The sequence below is a fragment of the Rhinolophus sinicus genome, linkage group LG05 (genome assembly GCF_036562045.2).
Source record: "Rhinolophus sinicus isolate RSC01 linkage group LG05, ASM3656204v1, whole genome shotgun sequence".
NCBI lineage: Eukaryota > Metazoa > Chordata > Mammalia > Chiroptera > Rhinolophidae > Rhinolophus > Rhinolophus sinicus.
In genome coordinates, this window is record NC_133755.1 from 79710179 (window position 1) to 79725099 (window position 14921).

Sequence of the window (14921 nt, forward strand, 5' to 3'; positions counted from 1 at the left end):
GACAAAATAGAGGTGGAGGGGGTGGGACCAAAGAAGGCTCAACCCTCAGGAGGTTGGCCCACCCCTTCCCGCCGCCGGCTGCGCACGCGCATTTCACCTAACCACCATTTTCCGTCGAGTTCTAGCCAATCAATTGCTTTGGAGACATACGCTCCAAAGTCCAATAGGAATCCGGACATTCCGTAAAAGGGGAGCCAAGGAAAGAAAGGGGTCCTAGCGGAGGAGGTCTATGTAGTCCCGAGCCAATTGCTTCTGGCCTTTGGTTATGACTGGCAGCTACTCAGACGAATAAAGCCTTCCCTGGACCGGCGACAGGATGTATGACGTTGTTACCAATCCCCTGGCATTCCATACTGACTGCTACCGTATCAGCCAATAGTTATTGTGCAAGGGCAGGCCCGCATAAACCTCTTTCCATCCCCGCCCTCTGGACCAATCCTTTCTTTTGAATCCTGTATGATTGGCAGGCACTCAGACCAATCGTGATTAAAAAACCTTGAAGCCTCCCAACGATCGTGAAAAGGAGGCGGTTTCTCGTTTGTTGGGGCTTGTATATGTGTTTGCGAGGACTAAGGGGTACGTGGGGGCGAAACAGAACGGGCCATGGCAGCCGCGGAGGAGGAGGACGGGGGCCCCGAAGGGCCAAATCGCGAGCGGGGCGGGGCGGGCTCAACCTTCGAATGTAATATATGTCTGGAGACTGCTCGGGAAGCTGTGGTCAGTGTGTGTGGCCACCTGTACTGGTGAGAATCGGGAAGGGGGCGAAAAGAAGTGGGGCTCACCTCCCTAATGGGGGGGCTGGGGGCGGGCGGAACATACACTCATACGTATAATCGGAGGGCACATCCCCATAGGTGAGACATACGTCTTTTCGGGCATGTATGGGTGGGTGGGTCAAGTCCTTACAGACGAGACCTGTGGAAAAGAGAGGCATAGAAACTAGGAGCTGGGACGTGTGGTGTTAAGAGGAAGTACGGCTGGAGGGTGTACACCGCACATCTGTACAGGTGAGACTCGAGTCACCTTAACCCAGAGAAGTGAGGGGTCTTACCCTGTTTCCCCAAAAATAAGACCTAGCTGGACAATCAGCTCTAATACGTCTTTTGGAGCAAAAATTAATATGACTCGGTATTATATTATATCATATTATATTACATTAAGATCTGGTCTTATGTTATAGTAAAATAAGACCGGGTCTTATATTATAGTATAATAAGACCGGGTCTTATATTAATTTTTCCTCCAAAAGATGCATTAGAAGCTGATTGTCCGGCTAGGTCTTATTTTCGGGGAAACACGGTAGTTATACAGGTGGAAACGGATTAGACTTAAAGGGTAGGGGTGGCACCCATCAGTTGAGTAGGAGAGTCCTAGGGAATGTGGGGTCACATTCATGTGAGGTGTGGAAGGGGGTGGTATGCCTCGCGGACAAGGGCACTGGAGGGACAGTCTTAAGAGGTTAAAGGATTGTGGAAATCGGGACTTTATCGGGCCTGGAAAAGAGGAAAAGTAGTGAGGGAAGGTGCTAGTTAAGGGGTTTGGTTTGGGAGTAATGGGGGCAAGGATGGGGCTGGGATTGAAAAAGATCTGGAAAGGGGTGGTTGAAAAGAACTGGAAATTAAATCAGAAGGCAGAGAAGGGAGGGGATGAGGATGTGTGTTGGGGGAGAGGAGAGGATTGAGCATGCCGAGGATGGATGAAGCTTTAAGTATTGGTAGATGAGAGAAGCAGGAAGGCCAAGTTAGCTGGCACAGGATAGGTGGCGGAAAACATGAAAGGTAACAGTAGGTAATCCTTGGGAATTGGGGGTGAGATGGGACTCTGAGGTGGGGTCCATGTCTCTCTTTTCTGTAGCTAGTCTGACCTTTTTTTTTTTCCCTCCACCCAGTTGGCCCTGTCTTCATCAGGTGCGTACTCAGAGGAGATGAAGAGGGAAATGGGGGGGTCTGAGGAGCCGGAAGACCCTGCTGTGTACTGGAAAGCACTTCATTTTTTCCCCCCAGTGGTTGGAGACACGGCCAGAGCGGCAAGAGTGCCCAGTGTGTAAAGCTGGGATTAGCAGAGAAAAGGTTGTCCCCCTTTATGGGCGAGGGAGCCAGAAGCCCCAGGATCCCAGGTGAGAGAGAGGAGGGTGCTAAGGGAAGATGGAAGACTTCCTCCCTGCGAGTGGGCTGTGAGAGTGGAGAGAACATTTCCTGTTGATGTCCCTATCCTCTTCCTCAGATTGAAAACTCCACCCCGACCCCAGGGCCAACGACCAGCTCCAGAGAGCAGAGGGGTGAGTCTTGTCTGATTGTGTTCCTTCCTTGCTAAAGATCTGCCCAGCCCCCCCTGACTTTCTCTACCTCCTTAGGGATTCCAGCCATTTGGTGATACTGGGGGCTTTCACTTCTCATTTGGTGTTGGTGCTTTTCCCTTTGGATTTTTCACCACCATCTTCAATACCCACGAGCCATTCCACCGGGGTGCAGGTAAGAGCCTTCCCTCAGCTCCTACTAGGGAGCCCCCTGAATCCCTTCAGGCCCCATTCCGGCCCTGGAGTGGGTGCTTCTTCTGCAGCTTTCCTCTCTCCCACAGGTGTGGATCTGGGACAGGGTCACCCGGCCTCCAGCTGGCAGGACTCCCTCTTCCTGTTTCTCGCCATCTTCTTCTTTTTCTGGCTGCTCAGTATTTGAGCTGTGTCTCTTTTCTGCCCACCGCCAGCCAGAGGAGAATCAGTATTGGGGGTCCCTGCTGACCCTTCCTTACTCCTGGACCTTCCCCTCAGCCCCTCCATTTCTATTGGCTAAGGCCAACCCTGGCCATTTTCCAGGAGGGTGTGGGAGGAGTGACATCTGTGCATAGGATGGGAGAAGCATGTGCTCTGAACTGCTCACTCAGTAGCATCATATCTCCCAGCTGTGGGAGAGGAGGACGGACTGAAGAAAACGTCTGTTTCTCCTCTCTCCTCATCCTTTGCTTTCCCTGATTTCTTGATTTGATGTTGAAAGGTGGGCAAGGCTCCCTCTGACTCTCCCCCACTTTCCCCCTGTTGATTTAATTTAATTTGTCTTTCCCCAGTGTGTGATATGGGTTCTGACTTTAGTGCTTCCTTCCCCTCACTACCTCCTTTATTACAAACTCAATAAACAAGGAGATGTATTGATGGGAACTCTGCCCACCTTTGTCCTTCCCTCCTTCCTTCCCGGTCAGGAACATCCTCTCCCCACCTTGAGTAGATGTTTGGAGTGGTGTGGGGAAGCGTGGGGATGACCGCTCTCCTTCAGGGCTCTCAGGGTGAGGGCATCTCTCACACACACACACACACACACACACACACACACACACACACACGAACAAAGGGGGTGGGATATGTCAGGTGTTTACTCATCACTATTTGTGGGAGGCTCTGGTTGTGGAAGAAAGCTTGGTGGGGTGGGTAGAGGTTATACAGGGGAACTGTTCTGGGGCCAGGCCGTGTGGGGAAAGGAAAGGGAGCTGAGGGATGGGGGTGTGGGGGGCTGTGGTTCCTTTACTGCCCCCCTGCACTGCTCTCGGCTGCCTCGGGCTCTTCCGACTGATTCAGCTCTGCACGTTCTTCCTCCTCCTCCTCCCGGTTCTCTGGGGCCTTCCTGGGGAGGAGGATTGGGGAGAATTCTGCACATGGATCCTAGCACTTCCCCCACTTCTCCTTGCTGCCAGGGAGTCCCCCAAGCCGGAGGTGTCTGGCTTTCTGCACTCACCTCTCCTCTCCCCGGCGTCGCCATCTTTGCCACATGATGATGCCGATGAGCAGGGTGGCTGTCCCCAGGCCTCCTAGGATCCCCAGGACCAGTCCTAGAGTTCCCAGCCCTGGGCCTCCCACAGAGCCTGTGGGGAAAAGGGGAGCACTGAGGGCATAGCCCCCACCACTCGCTGCTCCTTTCTTGTTCATCCTCCCAGTTACATTGGTGTCTGTCCGCTTCTCTGACCTTGTCCAACCCCTCACCTGCAGCCGGCCCCTCCTCGCCTGTTTCTGGAAGACAAAGTCAGAGCGAGTCAGAAAGGAAGGCTTCAGTTTGGGAAAGGGCCATTTATTGGGAGCCCCAGTGGAGTCTTCCCTTTCTTCAGAGTGGCTCTCTTGGTAGGTTTGGGTGGGGCAGCCAAGGCCTGGGTGTGGGTCCACTGAGGGAGGGGTGGGGTGGCTCTTGGGGACAGTGCCAGAATGGGGAAGGGAACTGGAGCCTGTGCAGGGTCCCTGGGATCTGGGGAGAGGTCTCACCGACGATGCTGATGCTGATGGCACGGCTTTCCTGGGGCCCGTGGCTGGGATGGGTGGCCACACAGCTGTAGGTCCCTTGATCCTGAGGCCCTACCTCAGAGAGGAGCAGCACCGGGCTGGGGGGCAGGGGCAGGGGTGTGCCCTGGGGGGAGGGGGACAGGAGGCTATTACAACCCGTCTACACATCCCATCCTCCTGTCTTTGTGTTCACATCTATACACACCTGTCTTCCTCCCCAGCTCCTTGCCTGCCTCTGTCCGTGAGCCCCTGTCCTCCTAGTTGCCTATTAAGGATCTCTACCTCTCAGCCTCCTCTCCAGGTCACTTACATCCTTGATCCAGTGGATTTGAGGAGGAGGCTGGGCAGGGGCTTCACAGGTCAGGGTCACGGTCCCACCAGGAGCTACGGCTCCACCTTCCGGGTCCACCACCAACTGGACCTCCAGAGGCACAGGCTCTGGGGCTGGGAAGGGGCATGAGGCAGAGTCACCGTGTGTGTGGTCCCTGTGGCCACACTTTCAGGATGTACTAAGCTGAGCTTGGGGTCCTCCCCACCTCTATGCTCACCCCAGACATTGAGCTTGATGGGGGCTGTGTGCAGGGCTCGGCGCCGGGGAACGCCAGGGCTGAAGCTGCAGGAGAAGGTAAGGTGGGGCGTGCCTCCCCGGGCTGGGGTCATCCTTAGCTCCGACTGGAGTGTGAAAAACCCTGTCTCAGGGTGTCTCCTGGTTTCTTCCTTCACAGACACTCCTGTGGTGGGGGAAGGAGAAGGCAAGATACCCCATGGTGTGTGGGGGAGAGGGATAAAGAAGGCAGCTCAGAGGGGAGGACTTGGGACTTACCTTTGCCATCAGGTGTCAGGACTTTTCCATCCAAACGCCAGCTCAGCGTCCCTGCAGGGTAACCCCCCTCAGACACACATGTCCCTACCTGGGAAAAGAGTGACCTCATCGTCTTTAACAATAAGACTCCATACACATGCACCCAGCTACACTCCCCTACCATTCTCATGACCACTTTCTACTCCCCTTTTCCTCCACTACCTTATTGGAGACACCAGCCATGAGTTCAGAGGCAGGATCAACAATTTCTGGCTTCTTGGGAGTCTCTGAAGGAGGGAAATTGCAATCAGAGGCTGGAGCTTTGAAGAGTCTCACACCCCCATTGTGGGGATGGGGCAGCAAAGTTAGAGGCTCACACAGCAGGGCCAAAGACTTAAGGGCTGGGGTTGAAGGCTCCTCCTTAGGTGAGAGGTGGGCCTTGGGGAAGGCCCTGGGGCCCTTACGGTAGACTCGGACGTGGTAGTTGGACTTGGTCTCCTTTCCATTCCGGCTCATTGCCCGGCACCGGAAAGTCCCCTCGTCCTGGATCCCGATGGCTGGCAGGAGGAGAGAGCCATTGGGGAGGACCCGAGCCACGCTGTCCCAGGGGCCTCCCTGGGGAGACAGGACCTTCCAAGCTTCTGTCCGACCTGTGTTCTGGGGACAGAGAAGGACCCTTTGGGAAAGGACTCAAGAGGCAGGGAGGTGGCGAGCGTGCAACGGGAGCCCTGCTTACCAGTTTCCATTCCAGCTGCTGGGGGGGTTTCTTGGGGGCACCCTTACAGTTCAGCACCAGGGGCTTCCCGATCCGGGCTGTGACGTTTTGACCGCCTACCACTGTCCCTGGGAGACAGCACCAAGGTGGAGGGGCAGGAAGAGATGGAGCTTGTACAACCAGCACAGGGTGGGTGAGGGAGCTTAGAGAGCAGTGCCCAGGTTCCAGGAAAGTTCTGGGAAGATTTGGGGAGGGGGTGGAGAGCTTTCCACAGGGAGAAGTGTGGGGAGTGGCTCACCCCACAGACTGAGGACCAGCACCCAGGCTCCGACCGCTGCACCTGCTGCCATCCTGCTTCCTTCCCAGGCTCCTGGCTCTGTCTGCCCCTCACGGCTGTGGCCTCGCCCTAGGTGCGGCTTGTACCCTTTCCCCTGCCCCCATCTCCCCATCCTGTCCTGGCACAGGGAATGCTAGGAATTCATGACTCTTGGACAAGAGTCCTTCAGACACTAGGAGAAACAATTATCACCCCACCCCTGGGCACTGCCACATCCATGGGGGTAGGGAGCGCACCTCCTAGTGTGTCCCACCCCCTCAGGACCCCCAATCTGTTCCAGCAGTCAGCTGAGGGCTGCCTGATGGACCACTGGAGCCCCATCTCAAGGAGGCAAGGTTGCCAGGCAACAGGGTTCAGGACAGGCTGTTTTCCACAGAGAAGAGACAAGGGTACAACCTGGGGCCTGGGTGGTGAGGGCAAGGCCGGGGCGGGGGGGTGGGATCGGGGAAATTATTTGGGGCTTTATGAGAGAAAAATACATATTTTTAAATGGGGTTTCTCATATTTTTGAAAATAATTCTCAACTAAACCCAGGGAAAAAAGAAATTTCTTTATTTAAAACTTTGTTTTTTCTGTGAAACTACAAGTTTACAAGTGAGGAGAGAACTGCCCTTGGCCCGTGCCTCCCGCCTCCCCACCCATCACAATCCCAACCTGCTCCCATCTTGCCCGGATCTTTGACAGGAAGGGTTCCCCACTATGACAGTCTTGTGAAATCCTGAGGATGTTTGAGGGGTTCAGATGGTAGGGTTCAGGGCCAATCAAGGATGGGGCAGTGGTGATTTTACTTCCCCCCAATACCTGGCTTTTTGCAACCTCCTTCCTCTCCCCACCCTCAATTTTGGACCGAGAAAAGGAAAAAAAAGATACCTCATTTCTGGGGAAATTGAGGGAGATACATACACAAACACTCCAACCCATACTTAACATATTTTGCAATAACCCCCTCCCCAGTCTTCCCCCTCCAATCTGCAAATAGTTAAAATTTAAAGACGTGTAACGGGAGGGGTGGCATTTCCTCAAAATCACCGAGTCTAGCTCTGCCCAAGGGTTGTGGAAGAGGGAGAACAGGCCAGCCCAGCAAGCCCCGACTGACCGCCTCCACACGAAATGCAGCAGGAAGCTGCCTGCACAAGCAAAGAACACCTGGGGTTTTACAAGCACAGGAGAATGCCTAAGTGATTTTAGGGGGCAGGCGTGGTGCCCTGCTAAGCGTACTTCCTGATGGACAGCACTGGGAGCCAGGTGGGCCTCTTCACCAGTTCTATTTGTTCCCCTTTCTCTTATGACCCCTTTGGCTATCACCCCTAATATGGGAAAACAAGGAAAAACAAAAACAAGAAATCAACATATTTATAAAAGCATCTACTTCCCCAAACTAAAAATTAACAACCAACAAAAAAACCGAAAGATTTTTAAAAATACAGATGGGTCCTAGGGTTTCTTTTTCTCCCCCCACCAAAAAAAAAAAAAAAAAATCAACCCCAAAGCCCAGTCAACAATTCCCTAAAGTAGCAGAAACTCCCTCCGAGGTAGATATCTGAGTCAGACACTCTCGTCCACCGAGCGATTCTATTGGTTTAAGATGAGCTGCGTATGAGGTAATAAAGCCGTCTGGAGGGGCAGGGGGGTGGGAGGCACGGGGCGTGGCCCAAGTCCTCTGTCCAGAAGTTGTGTCCCCATTTTTGGCATCTCTGGTGGGGCAAGGCTGGCGTCTCCACAGATCCCAGAGTAGATAAGGGGTGGGGGAGGAGAGTGGTAGAAACCAGAGAGAGAGGGAAACAGAATAGTTGTACATGTGTGTATGAGATAGATCTGAAAGATTATGGGTGTGTTTCTGTGTAAGAAAGGGAGAGAGAAAAAAAGACTGAACTAAAGGAAAAAAGGGGGAGACACCCCACTTTCCCCTTAGGGGACCCCATTCTCCCTGCCATGTACTCAGCACCCCCAGCACAGAGAATCTGGTGGGGGAGGGGACCACCCCATTTGCCCTTCTCTGTCTTGTGCTTCTCCTGTGTCTGGGGTTTGTCCTCTGGATGCCTGCATCCTCTTCAAGAGTCACCTTGTGAGCCCCCACCCCTGTGGCCCTGAGGGACGAGATCAGTTGGAAGTGTCAGAATGAACGCTCCCTGGTCCCTCTGTCGGGGATGTCACCGAGGATGGGGTCACAGCCTCCTGCCAGCCTCCGTTTGCCTGGAAAAAGATAAAGAGACAGTCGGGGTAAGGCTCTGGGAAACTAGTGTGGGGGACAACAGTGCCAGGGAAAAGGTCTTTCTGTCCTGGTGAGAGGTGGAGGGGGGCTTCAGGCATCCACTCACCCTCATTTCCCGAGGGCTGTACATCTGGCCTCCCCCGAGGTTATCCCCATAGCCCCCTGGCCCCATTGAGTGTCGGAGTGATTCCACCTGTGGGCAGCCAAAGGAGGGTATGACACAGTGACATGCCTCAAAAGAAAAAAAGTCTCATCCTGAAGGGAGGGAAACCAAATTTGGGAAAATCCTACTTAGGAGAAGATGGGCCACCTGACCTGGGAAGCAGAGTAGGAATCTCCATTGAGTCCGGGCATCCCCAGAAACATGTCTCCGGATCCTGAGAGATTGAAAGAGCCGCCAGAGCCTTGGGGGAGCAGAGAGGGAATTAGGGGAACATGTAACAGAACCTGTGATGGCACACAGGAGAAGCACAACTTTCCAAAGAGCCCTCTGAACTAGCTTTGCAGGAATGTGCAACTGTGCACAAATTATCCACAAAACATTTCAACACTCAGAAGGATTAGGCTGTTTCTGAGCCTTCCCTGGCCACTTGCTGAAGAACAAGACATAACTTTGTCCAGTGGCCTCTGTCCCCGACATCCCCACCCCATCTCAGGTTGGTTTCTCTCACCCCCCAAGACCCCTACTCTGTGATCCTGCCTAGATTGGAGATGGGAACAAAAGCAGGAAGTGTGCAAAACAGCCAGCCAGGTGGAGGCGGGATCCACCTGCGGAGGAAGGGGGTGTCGGGGAGCTGGTGCGGCTGTGGCCCCCCTGGGTGACTGACACGGCGGTCTTGACGGCATAGATGTTTGCCTCCTCTTGGAACTTCCCAATATTTTTCTTATAGCGAATCCGCTTGTTGCCAAACCAGTTGGAGACCTGTAGGGTGTTGGGCAGAAAGGAGGGTTAGGTGGAAACCTTTCCCTCTGTGAGACCCTCAGTCAATAGGATCGGAGAGTTTTGTGTTTTTGTTTTTTAACCAGAAAACTCCTCCCAAAGCCCCCCAGTACCTGGGAGACAGTGATGCCGCACTTCTTGGCGAGCTCCTCCTTGGCCTCCTCACTAGGATAGGGGTTACTCAGGTGGGAGTAGAAATACTCATTTAGGACCTCAGTGGCCTGTTTGCTGAAGTTCCGGCGTTTTCGTCTGCAGAGCAGGGAGATGGGAGATGAGGACGTTGTCCGAGGAGGGCCTCCATGGTGCACATGCATCTCCAGAGGCCACTGTCACAGAGTACCATGTTGCGAAGCAAGGTGGCCCAGGGGCTTGGAGAAGAAGGGAAGGCGCCCCGTGCCGGGGCAGGCCCTGCGCCCCACCTGGCATCCAGGAAGCGGGAACGCAGGATCATGACGGCCTCACAGGTGCTCTGCTTGAGCTGCATCTGGATGGCGCTGAATTTGCGGTGGATGATGCTGACCATGCGCTCCATCTCCTTGGGCGCCACGGGCCGCGTGCGGCTCTGCTCCCTCAGCAAGTTCATGACGTGGGTGGTGAACTCGTTACAGGCCTGCAGGGGGCCCGTGGACTGTGAGGGTCCCCTGGCCTTAGGACGCCCCCAGGACTATCCCTGCACCCACTCAGCCTCCTCTCCTCACCTGCTCATACTTCTCCAGCTCCGAGTGGTAGATATGGCGAATCTGGGCAAGTTTGCTGCGATAGTCCGAGTGTTCGATGGAGTTGTCAGGGGACACGCCGCCCCCGGAAGCTGCAGCAGCAGCAGCTGCTGCGGCTGAGCCCCCCCCCTTCTCCGGCCCAGCCACACCCTCTGCCAGAAGCATGTTGTCCAGGCGCATCAGCTGTGGGTCCACCGGCTCCTCCTCCTGGGAGCTTCGAATGCTGAGGCCTGGTGTGTAGGCAAGTGGACTTAGGGACCCTGGGACCCCACACCCACTTCTCAGCCCTTCCAGTGCCTCCTGGAGACCCAGGTTTCTTTGGTTCCCTCCTGTCCTCCTTAGCAACGTCCCTCACCCCCTTTCCTCAGGGCCCCAAGTTGTCAAACTCTTAGCCTGAGTCTATAGTAAACAGGGTTCCATCTTCAGAGTTGAGGAAACAGAGGGGGACCCACGTACCGGTTTTTTCCTTGATTTCACACAGGACGCTAAAGAGAGCGGGCTTCATTCGGTGGCAGTTTAGGGCATGTTTCCTTGAGAGTAAAGAGAGAATGCTGAGCTATAAAAACAGATGTGGGGGGGGGGACACCATGAGGTTGAAAGAGGGGAGCCGGGGAACAAGAAGGGAAGTACAAAGTGGGTTTGGGGTCAGAATGGAGCAGGGGGGTTCTTGGGAAGAGGGCAGCTACCAGAGCATGGAGATGTGCTTTTCCAGCAGACAGGGAAGGTGGAGGCAGCAGGCTAAAGGCCGAGTGGGCAGGCTCGGGGCTGTGGGAAATGGTCAAGAAGGGTTATAGAGGCCGGGGTTTGCGGGTGACTGCAAACATGAAGGTGACTAGGTAGATTTCAGAGGAAGAGAGATGGAGACTGGGGAGAAGAGTCAGAGTGAGGTGCCAGAGAGGGGTTCGGGGTACCAAGCTAAAATGGGGAGTTCAATTCAGTAGAGATATGTGTGAAGGGTCCTGGGACTGAGCAGGGGCAAAGGGTGGGTGAGGACCCTTAAAGGAGGGGCCATGGTGGAGGAGTAATAGGAGCTCTGGGGAGGGGTGTGGAGGTCCCCAGTTCTGGAGAGGAGGGGGCTGGGCTGGGTGGAGAGTTAGAGAAGACAGCATAGCAGTTTCTTAGTCGGGGAGCCAGAAGGGGAAGAGCCAGAAGAATGTGGGGAGTGTGGGGGTTAGTGAGGTTAGGAGAGGGGGTGAGACCACCTGGGGTTCCCTTCTTTAAGGTTTCAGGGCCTGGGGTGAAGGGAGGTTTGAGAGGGATCACTTATCTGGGGTCTCCCAGGAGTACCTAGAGATCTGTAGGATCCTGGAAAGGGTCCTATAGTTGGGGTGGGGGCTCAGAGCTTGTGAATGGGGCTTCTGCTGGGTCTGTGTGGGGTCCCGGGGTGGGGGCACTCACTTGGCCTGGGCCTCATCCAGGCTCTGGTCGGTGATGGTCATTATCTGCTGCAGAATGTCCCCGATGTCTTGCTTCCCTCGGCCTCCCGGGACCCCCCCGCTACCCCCACCGGGGTCTCCGCCACCGGGAGGCTAACCAGGGCCCCCAGGCTCTCCACCCACCTATCCCAGGCCTCCCCCGGCCCCCGCCTGGAGGGGGCGGCCCCAGCAGCCGCTCGTCCATAGTTGGGGGGCCCTGAGGCCCCCTCCCTGCTCCGCCCCTCCCCCGCCTGGTTACTTCCCCCCCAAACTCGCTGGGGCCGCTGCTCCCTCCGCCCCAACCCCCGCCCGTCTATCCCCTTCCCGGCTCCCCCGGGGGTTCACCCCGGCCCTGAAGGGAGACCTGGGGTACCGGCTGGACCCCCCACAGGAGACCCCGGCCCCCGGCGGCGGAGAAAATGGAGCCGGAGAGAGAGAGGAGGCCCAAGCGGGGGTGTGTGAAAGAGGGAGGAGGGAGGAGGGAGAAGGGGGGAGCGAGGGAGGGAGGCGGGGGGAGGGGAGCCAGGGAGGAAGAGGAGGGGAAAAGAGAGGAGGAACGGGGAGGAGCTGGGGGCGGAGAAAGCCACAGAAACAGAGGAACTGAGACCGAGTGGAGGCGGGGAGAGGGAAGAGGGCCGAGGCGGGGAGGAGACTAGCCCTGCGGGGAAAATATGGGAAGGCCCCGGGGCTGGACTTCTGCGGCCTGGGAGGGGGGCGTGTTGGGGGCGGGGGGGGGGGCCTGCCACCAGGGTTCTGAATTTGGAATCTAGGTGGTGTGGACCCTGGCCGCTGGGATGCCGGGGTTCGCCGACAGCTCAGTTCATATTTCTTGTCCTAATGACTCCCCTCCCTGTTCTACTTAATTAAAACCAGGAGAGGGGGCGGTGTGGGGGGGCTAATTAGGGAGGTCTCCAGCCGCTGCTTAATGAGCCAGTAATTAACCAGCCAGGGAGGGGAGCTGGCCTCAGGCCAGGCTGGGGAGAGGCAGCCTCTGGCCTCACTGTCCTACCCTCGGCCCGCAGCCCGAGACACCAGTCTTCAGTCCAGAGGGGAATTACATTTATTCACACGACCGAAACATCAGACAGGGTTAAGTGTCCATTCACAGCCTGTAGGCCCCTTAGTCCTGGGGCTGGGAGGTGCTGGTGGTGAGAAGAGTCTTTATCTCTTTGCTGTCCCCACCCTCTTTCTTCTTACTGGGAAGGAGGATGGAACTCTCTCAGGTCATAACTTAGGAAATTTGTCTTTTCTCTGGGATGGAGGACTGAGCCTTTAGATCCTGCCTAGTGGCTTGATTACCAGGGGTGTGCCTACATCTCAGGACCAAGACTCTAAAGCGCTCCCTGAGATCAGAGTAGGTGTCACTGGATAGCAGGGATCCTCACTGCCTCAAGCTCTCCTGTACTTGGGGAGGGGCTTAAATGACCATCATACCTTGACTATTCTCAAGGTCTGAGGACTTTTCACCCCCTCCAGTTCCCAGGGAAGGTGGAGGAAGGCAATGAATATTGAGATTTCTGCTGGGTCTTCCAGTCTCTGGTGCCCCTGCCAAGCAGGGTTGAGGGCATGCAGTGGGCTGCCCAGCTTTAGGGGCTGGTGCGGGGCTCAAGTCTCAGCAGGTGTGTGTGGGGGGCCGGGATCTTTGTTCCTCCATTCGACCCCCACCCTGAACTTTCAGCAGCAACTCCAGGAGTTCCTGCCCCCCTGGGGGTAGGGGAGGCTCTGACCGCTGGGCTTCCATCCGCTGGCACTGGAGGAATGGAGGGAGGGGAGGGTATTGGTGAGGTTCTAGGAGGAGCAGGCCTTGAAAGCAGGCAGGGCTAGTGTGAGGGGCATACAGGACACCTGTGATGGGGATGGGGGGACTAGGGCCTGGGGAGGGGACAGAGGCCTCGGGAGAAGGAGGGGTAGGGCCCCAAAGAGAACAAGGAGGGCAGAGAAACCAGGAAGCCTGGACCTTGCCTCCTGGGGAAGAGGTGCTCTTACCTGGTGACTGAGGATAGTGCTGTAGAGCTGTTCTCTGTCCTCAAGAGGCCGAGGTGGGGCTCTGGCTAGGCTTGGGGGGTTTTGGGGGGCGTGAAAGGTGGCTCTCTGCTCCTCAAGGCGGCGGGACTGGGCCTCAGCCACCAGATCCAGAAGGAGCTCCGTCTGCAGGGAGAGCAGGGAGGCCGAGCGCAGCCCCAGGGCTGGGAGAGGAGGGGTAGGGTTCAGAGAAGTTGGCTGGGGGGTGGGGGGGAGACGATGGACAGCAAGGTGAGGTGATTAGGAACCGGTGGTCAGACGTAAGGGTGTGCAATGGGGAGTCCAGAAGAGGTGGGGAGAGAGCCCCTGATAGAGTGGACCTTGGTAATGGGATCAGGAAGAATGGGAGCACTGGGGTCAGGGAGCTCCTTGGGTGGGAGGGGGTACCTGTGTTGCGGGTCCCTGGAGGAGGGGATGGAGGAGCAGATCGCCAAGGCCGACTAGTGGTGTTCACAGGAGGCCAGCCATGCTCATCCTGATGGGGGCCCTGATGCCGAGACAGAGACAGCCGTTCCAGTGAAGCAGGGGCGGGGTGGGCAGGGTGCTAGGCCAGCGGCCCATTTCCTCTGTGTCTGTACCTGCTGTGCCCAAGCCCTTCCAAATTCCCAGTCCACCGTTGCTAGGTCTCTGTCTCAGGTCCTCTCACCTCCCTCTCTCCCCGTGTCAGCCTCCTCCACCCGGTGCCCAGCTCACCTGCTCACCATCTTCTTCTTCCTGGGGTCTCTCAGCCTCCATCCCCTGGAGGGGAGAAACCGATGGGGGAGGGGAGCTGGGATTTGGAGGAGGGCCGGAACCCTGAGTTCCTGAGGGGAGTGGAGGCTAGAAGGGGTGGGGGTGAGCTGGGGGCTGGATGTCTGGGTACTAAGCAGGAAGCTGGGTTCCTGGTCAGCCCCCCCACGGGCCCCGCCCATCCCTGTCAACTTCCTCCAGTTCTCTTTTCCCACCCAAACTACTTGCTGGACCTCGCTTCCCCTGGGGTAGTAGAAACGGGGAAAAGCTCCTCCAGCAGTAGTGGAGGGATTTCAAGGTGGGGAGACTCTTGGCTTTCTCACCTCCAGAGCTTCAGTAGACCCCCAACCCCTGGCTCTGTTCCCTCCATCCCCTCCTCCGCTTCAGCTCTGTCAACACAGGAACTAGCTACACAGGAAGTGGTTTTACTCCTCAGAACCCACCCCCCCACCCCCAGGTCCCTTCTCTCCCTAAAATGGACCCTGGCATAGGATTCAGCTCTCCCGCTGCTTCCCAGCTTCCCTCAGGCTTACTGGGACGGGTAGGGGCATGGTTCCAGTGGGAAGCATAAGACTCAGATCCAAGGATGTCAGGCCCTCAAATATATGCACATACATCCCCCTAGCACTGGGTCCAACACACAGTATTCAATACACATGGAATTATCCCAGCCCTCTAGGTGCTTAGTCTGTTGGGGTGGGGGTGGGGGAAACTCGACATATGCACCAAATGTGAGACAAGGAGCAGGGGAAGCTTTCCTTTCTTCACAAATGAA

The 14921-nt window shown here is 56.2% G+C and overlaps 4 protein-coding genes across 6 annotated transcripts; 1 reads left to right on the forward strand and 3 right to left on the reverse strand.

The window, feature by feature from the left end:
- The first annotated feature begins 542 nt into the window (after window positions 1-542).
- RNF5 (ring finger protein 5) lies at window positions 543-3156 on the forward strand. The gene is made up of 6 exons (XM_019715596.2): window positions 543-743; window positions 1889-1907; window positions 2004-2116; window positions 2224-2278; window positions 2354-2471; window positions 2578-3156. Exons 1-6 carry the CDS (start codon window positions 604-606, stop codon window positions 2673-2675), a joined length of 543 nt encoding a protein of 180 aa, XP_019571155.1. The 5' UTR covers window positions 543-603; the 3' UTR covers window positions 2676-3156.
- A 189-nt stretch (window positions 3157-3345) lies between these two features.
- Window positions 3346-6231, reverse strand: AGER (advanced glycosylation end-product specific receptor). The gene is made up of 11 exons (XM_019715594.2): window positions 6074-6231; window positions 5797-5903; window positions 5525-5717; window positions 5283-5347; window positions 5082-5169; window positions 4807-4989; window positions 4569-4702; window positions 4241-4382; window positions 3968-3994; window positions 3723-3849; window positions 3346-3611 (listed from the first exon to the last, which is right to left on the reverse strand). Exons 1-11 carry the CDS (start codon window positions 6222-6224, stop codon window positions 3512-3514), a joined length of 1317 nt encoding a protein of 438 aa, XP_019571153.2. The 5' UTR covers window positions 6225-6231; the 3' UTR covers window positions 3346-3511.
- Window positions 6232-6647: 416 nt separating this feature from the next.
- On the reverse strand, window positions 6648-11908 carry PBX2 (PBX homeobox 2). 2 transcript variants are annotated; one of them, XM_019715595.2, is made up of 9 exons: window positions 11379-11908; window positions 10437-10510; window positions 9963-10210; window positions 9684-9874; window positions 9378-9513; window positions 9093-9246; window positions 8640-8728; window positions 8431-8517; window positions 6648-8305 (listed from the first exon to the last, which is right to left on the reverse strand). In XM_019715595.2, exons 1-9 carry the CDS (start codon window positions 11417-11419, stop codon window positions 8213-8215), a joined length of 1113 nt encoding a protein of 370 aa, XP_019571154.2. In that variant the 5' UTR covers window positions 11420-11908; the 3' UTR covers window positions 6648-8212. The 2 variants fall into 2 exon arrangements, with proteins under 2 accessions (XP_019571154.2, XP_074188830.1); XM_074332729.1 differs by lacking the exon at window positions 8431-8517.
- Window positions 11909-12437: 529 nt separating this feature from the next.
- On the reverse strand, window positions 12438-14575 carry GPSM3 (G protein signaling modulator 3). Of its 2 annotated transcripts, none has more exons than XM_019715593.2 (5): window positions 14470-14575; window positions 14111-14155; window positions 13805-13904; window positions 13382-13581; window positions 12438-13145 (listed from the first exon to the last, which is right to left on the reverse strand). In XM_019715593.2, the coding sequence occupies exons 2-5, from the start codon at window positions 14150-14152 to the stop codon at window positions 13008-13010; spliced, it is 480 nt and encodes a 159-aa protein (XP_019571152.1). In that variant the 5' UTR covers window positions 14153-14155; window positions 14470-14575; the 3' UTR covers window positions 12438-13007. The 2 variants fall into 2 exon arrangements, with proteins under 2 accessions (XP_019571152.1, XP_074188838.1); XM_074332737.1 differs by having other exon boundaries at window positions 14111-14236; window positions 14470-14543.
- Between the last annotated feature and the right edge of the window lie 346 nt (window positions 14576-14921).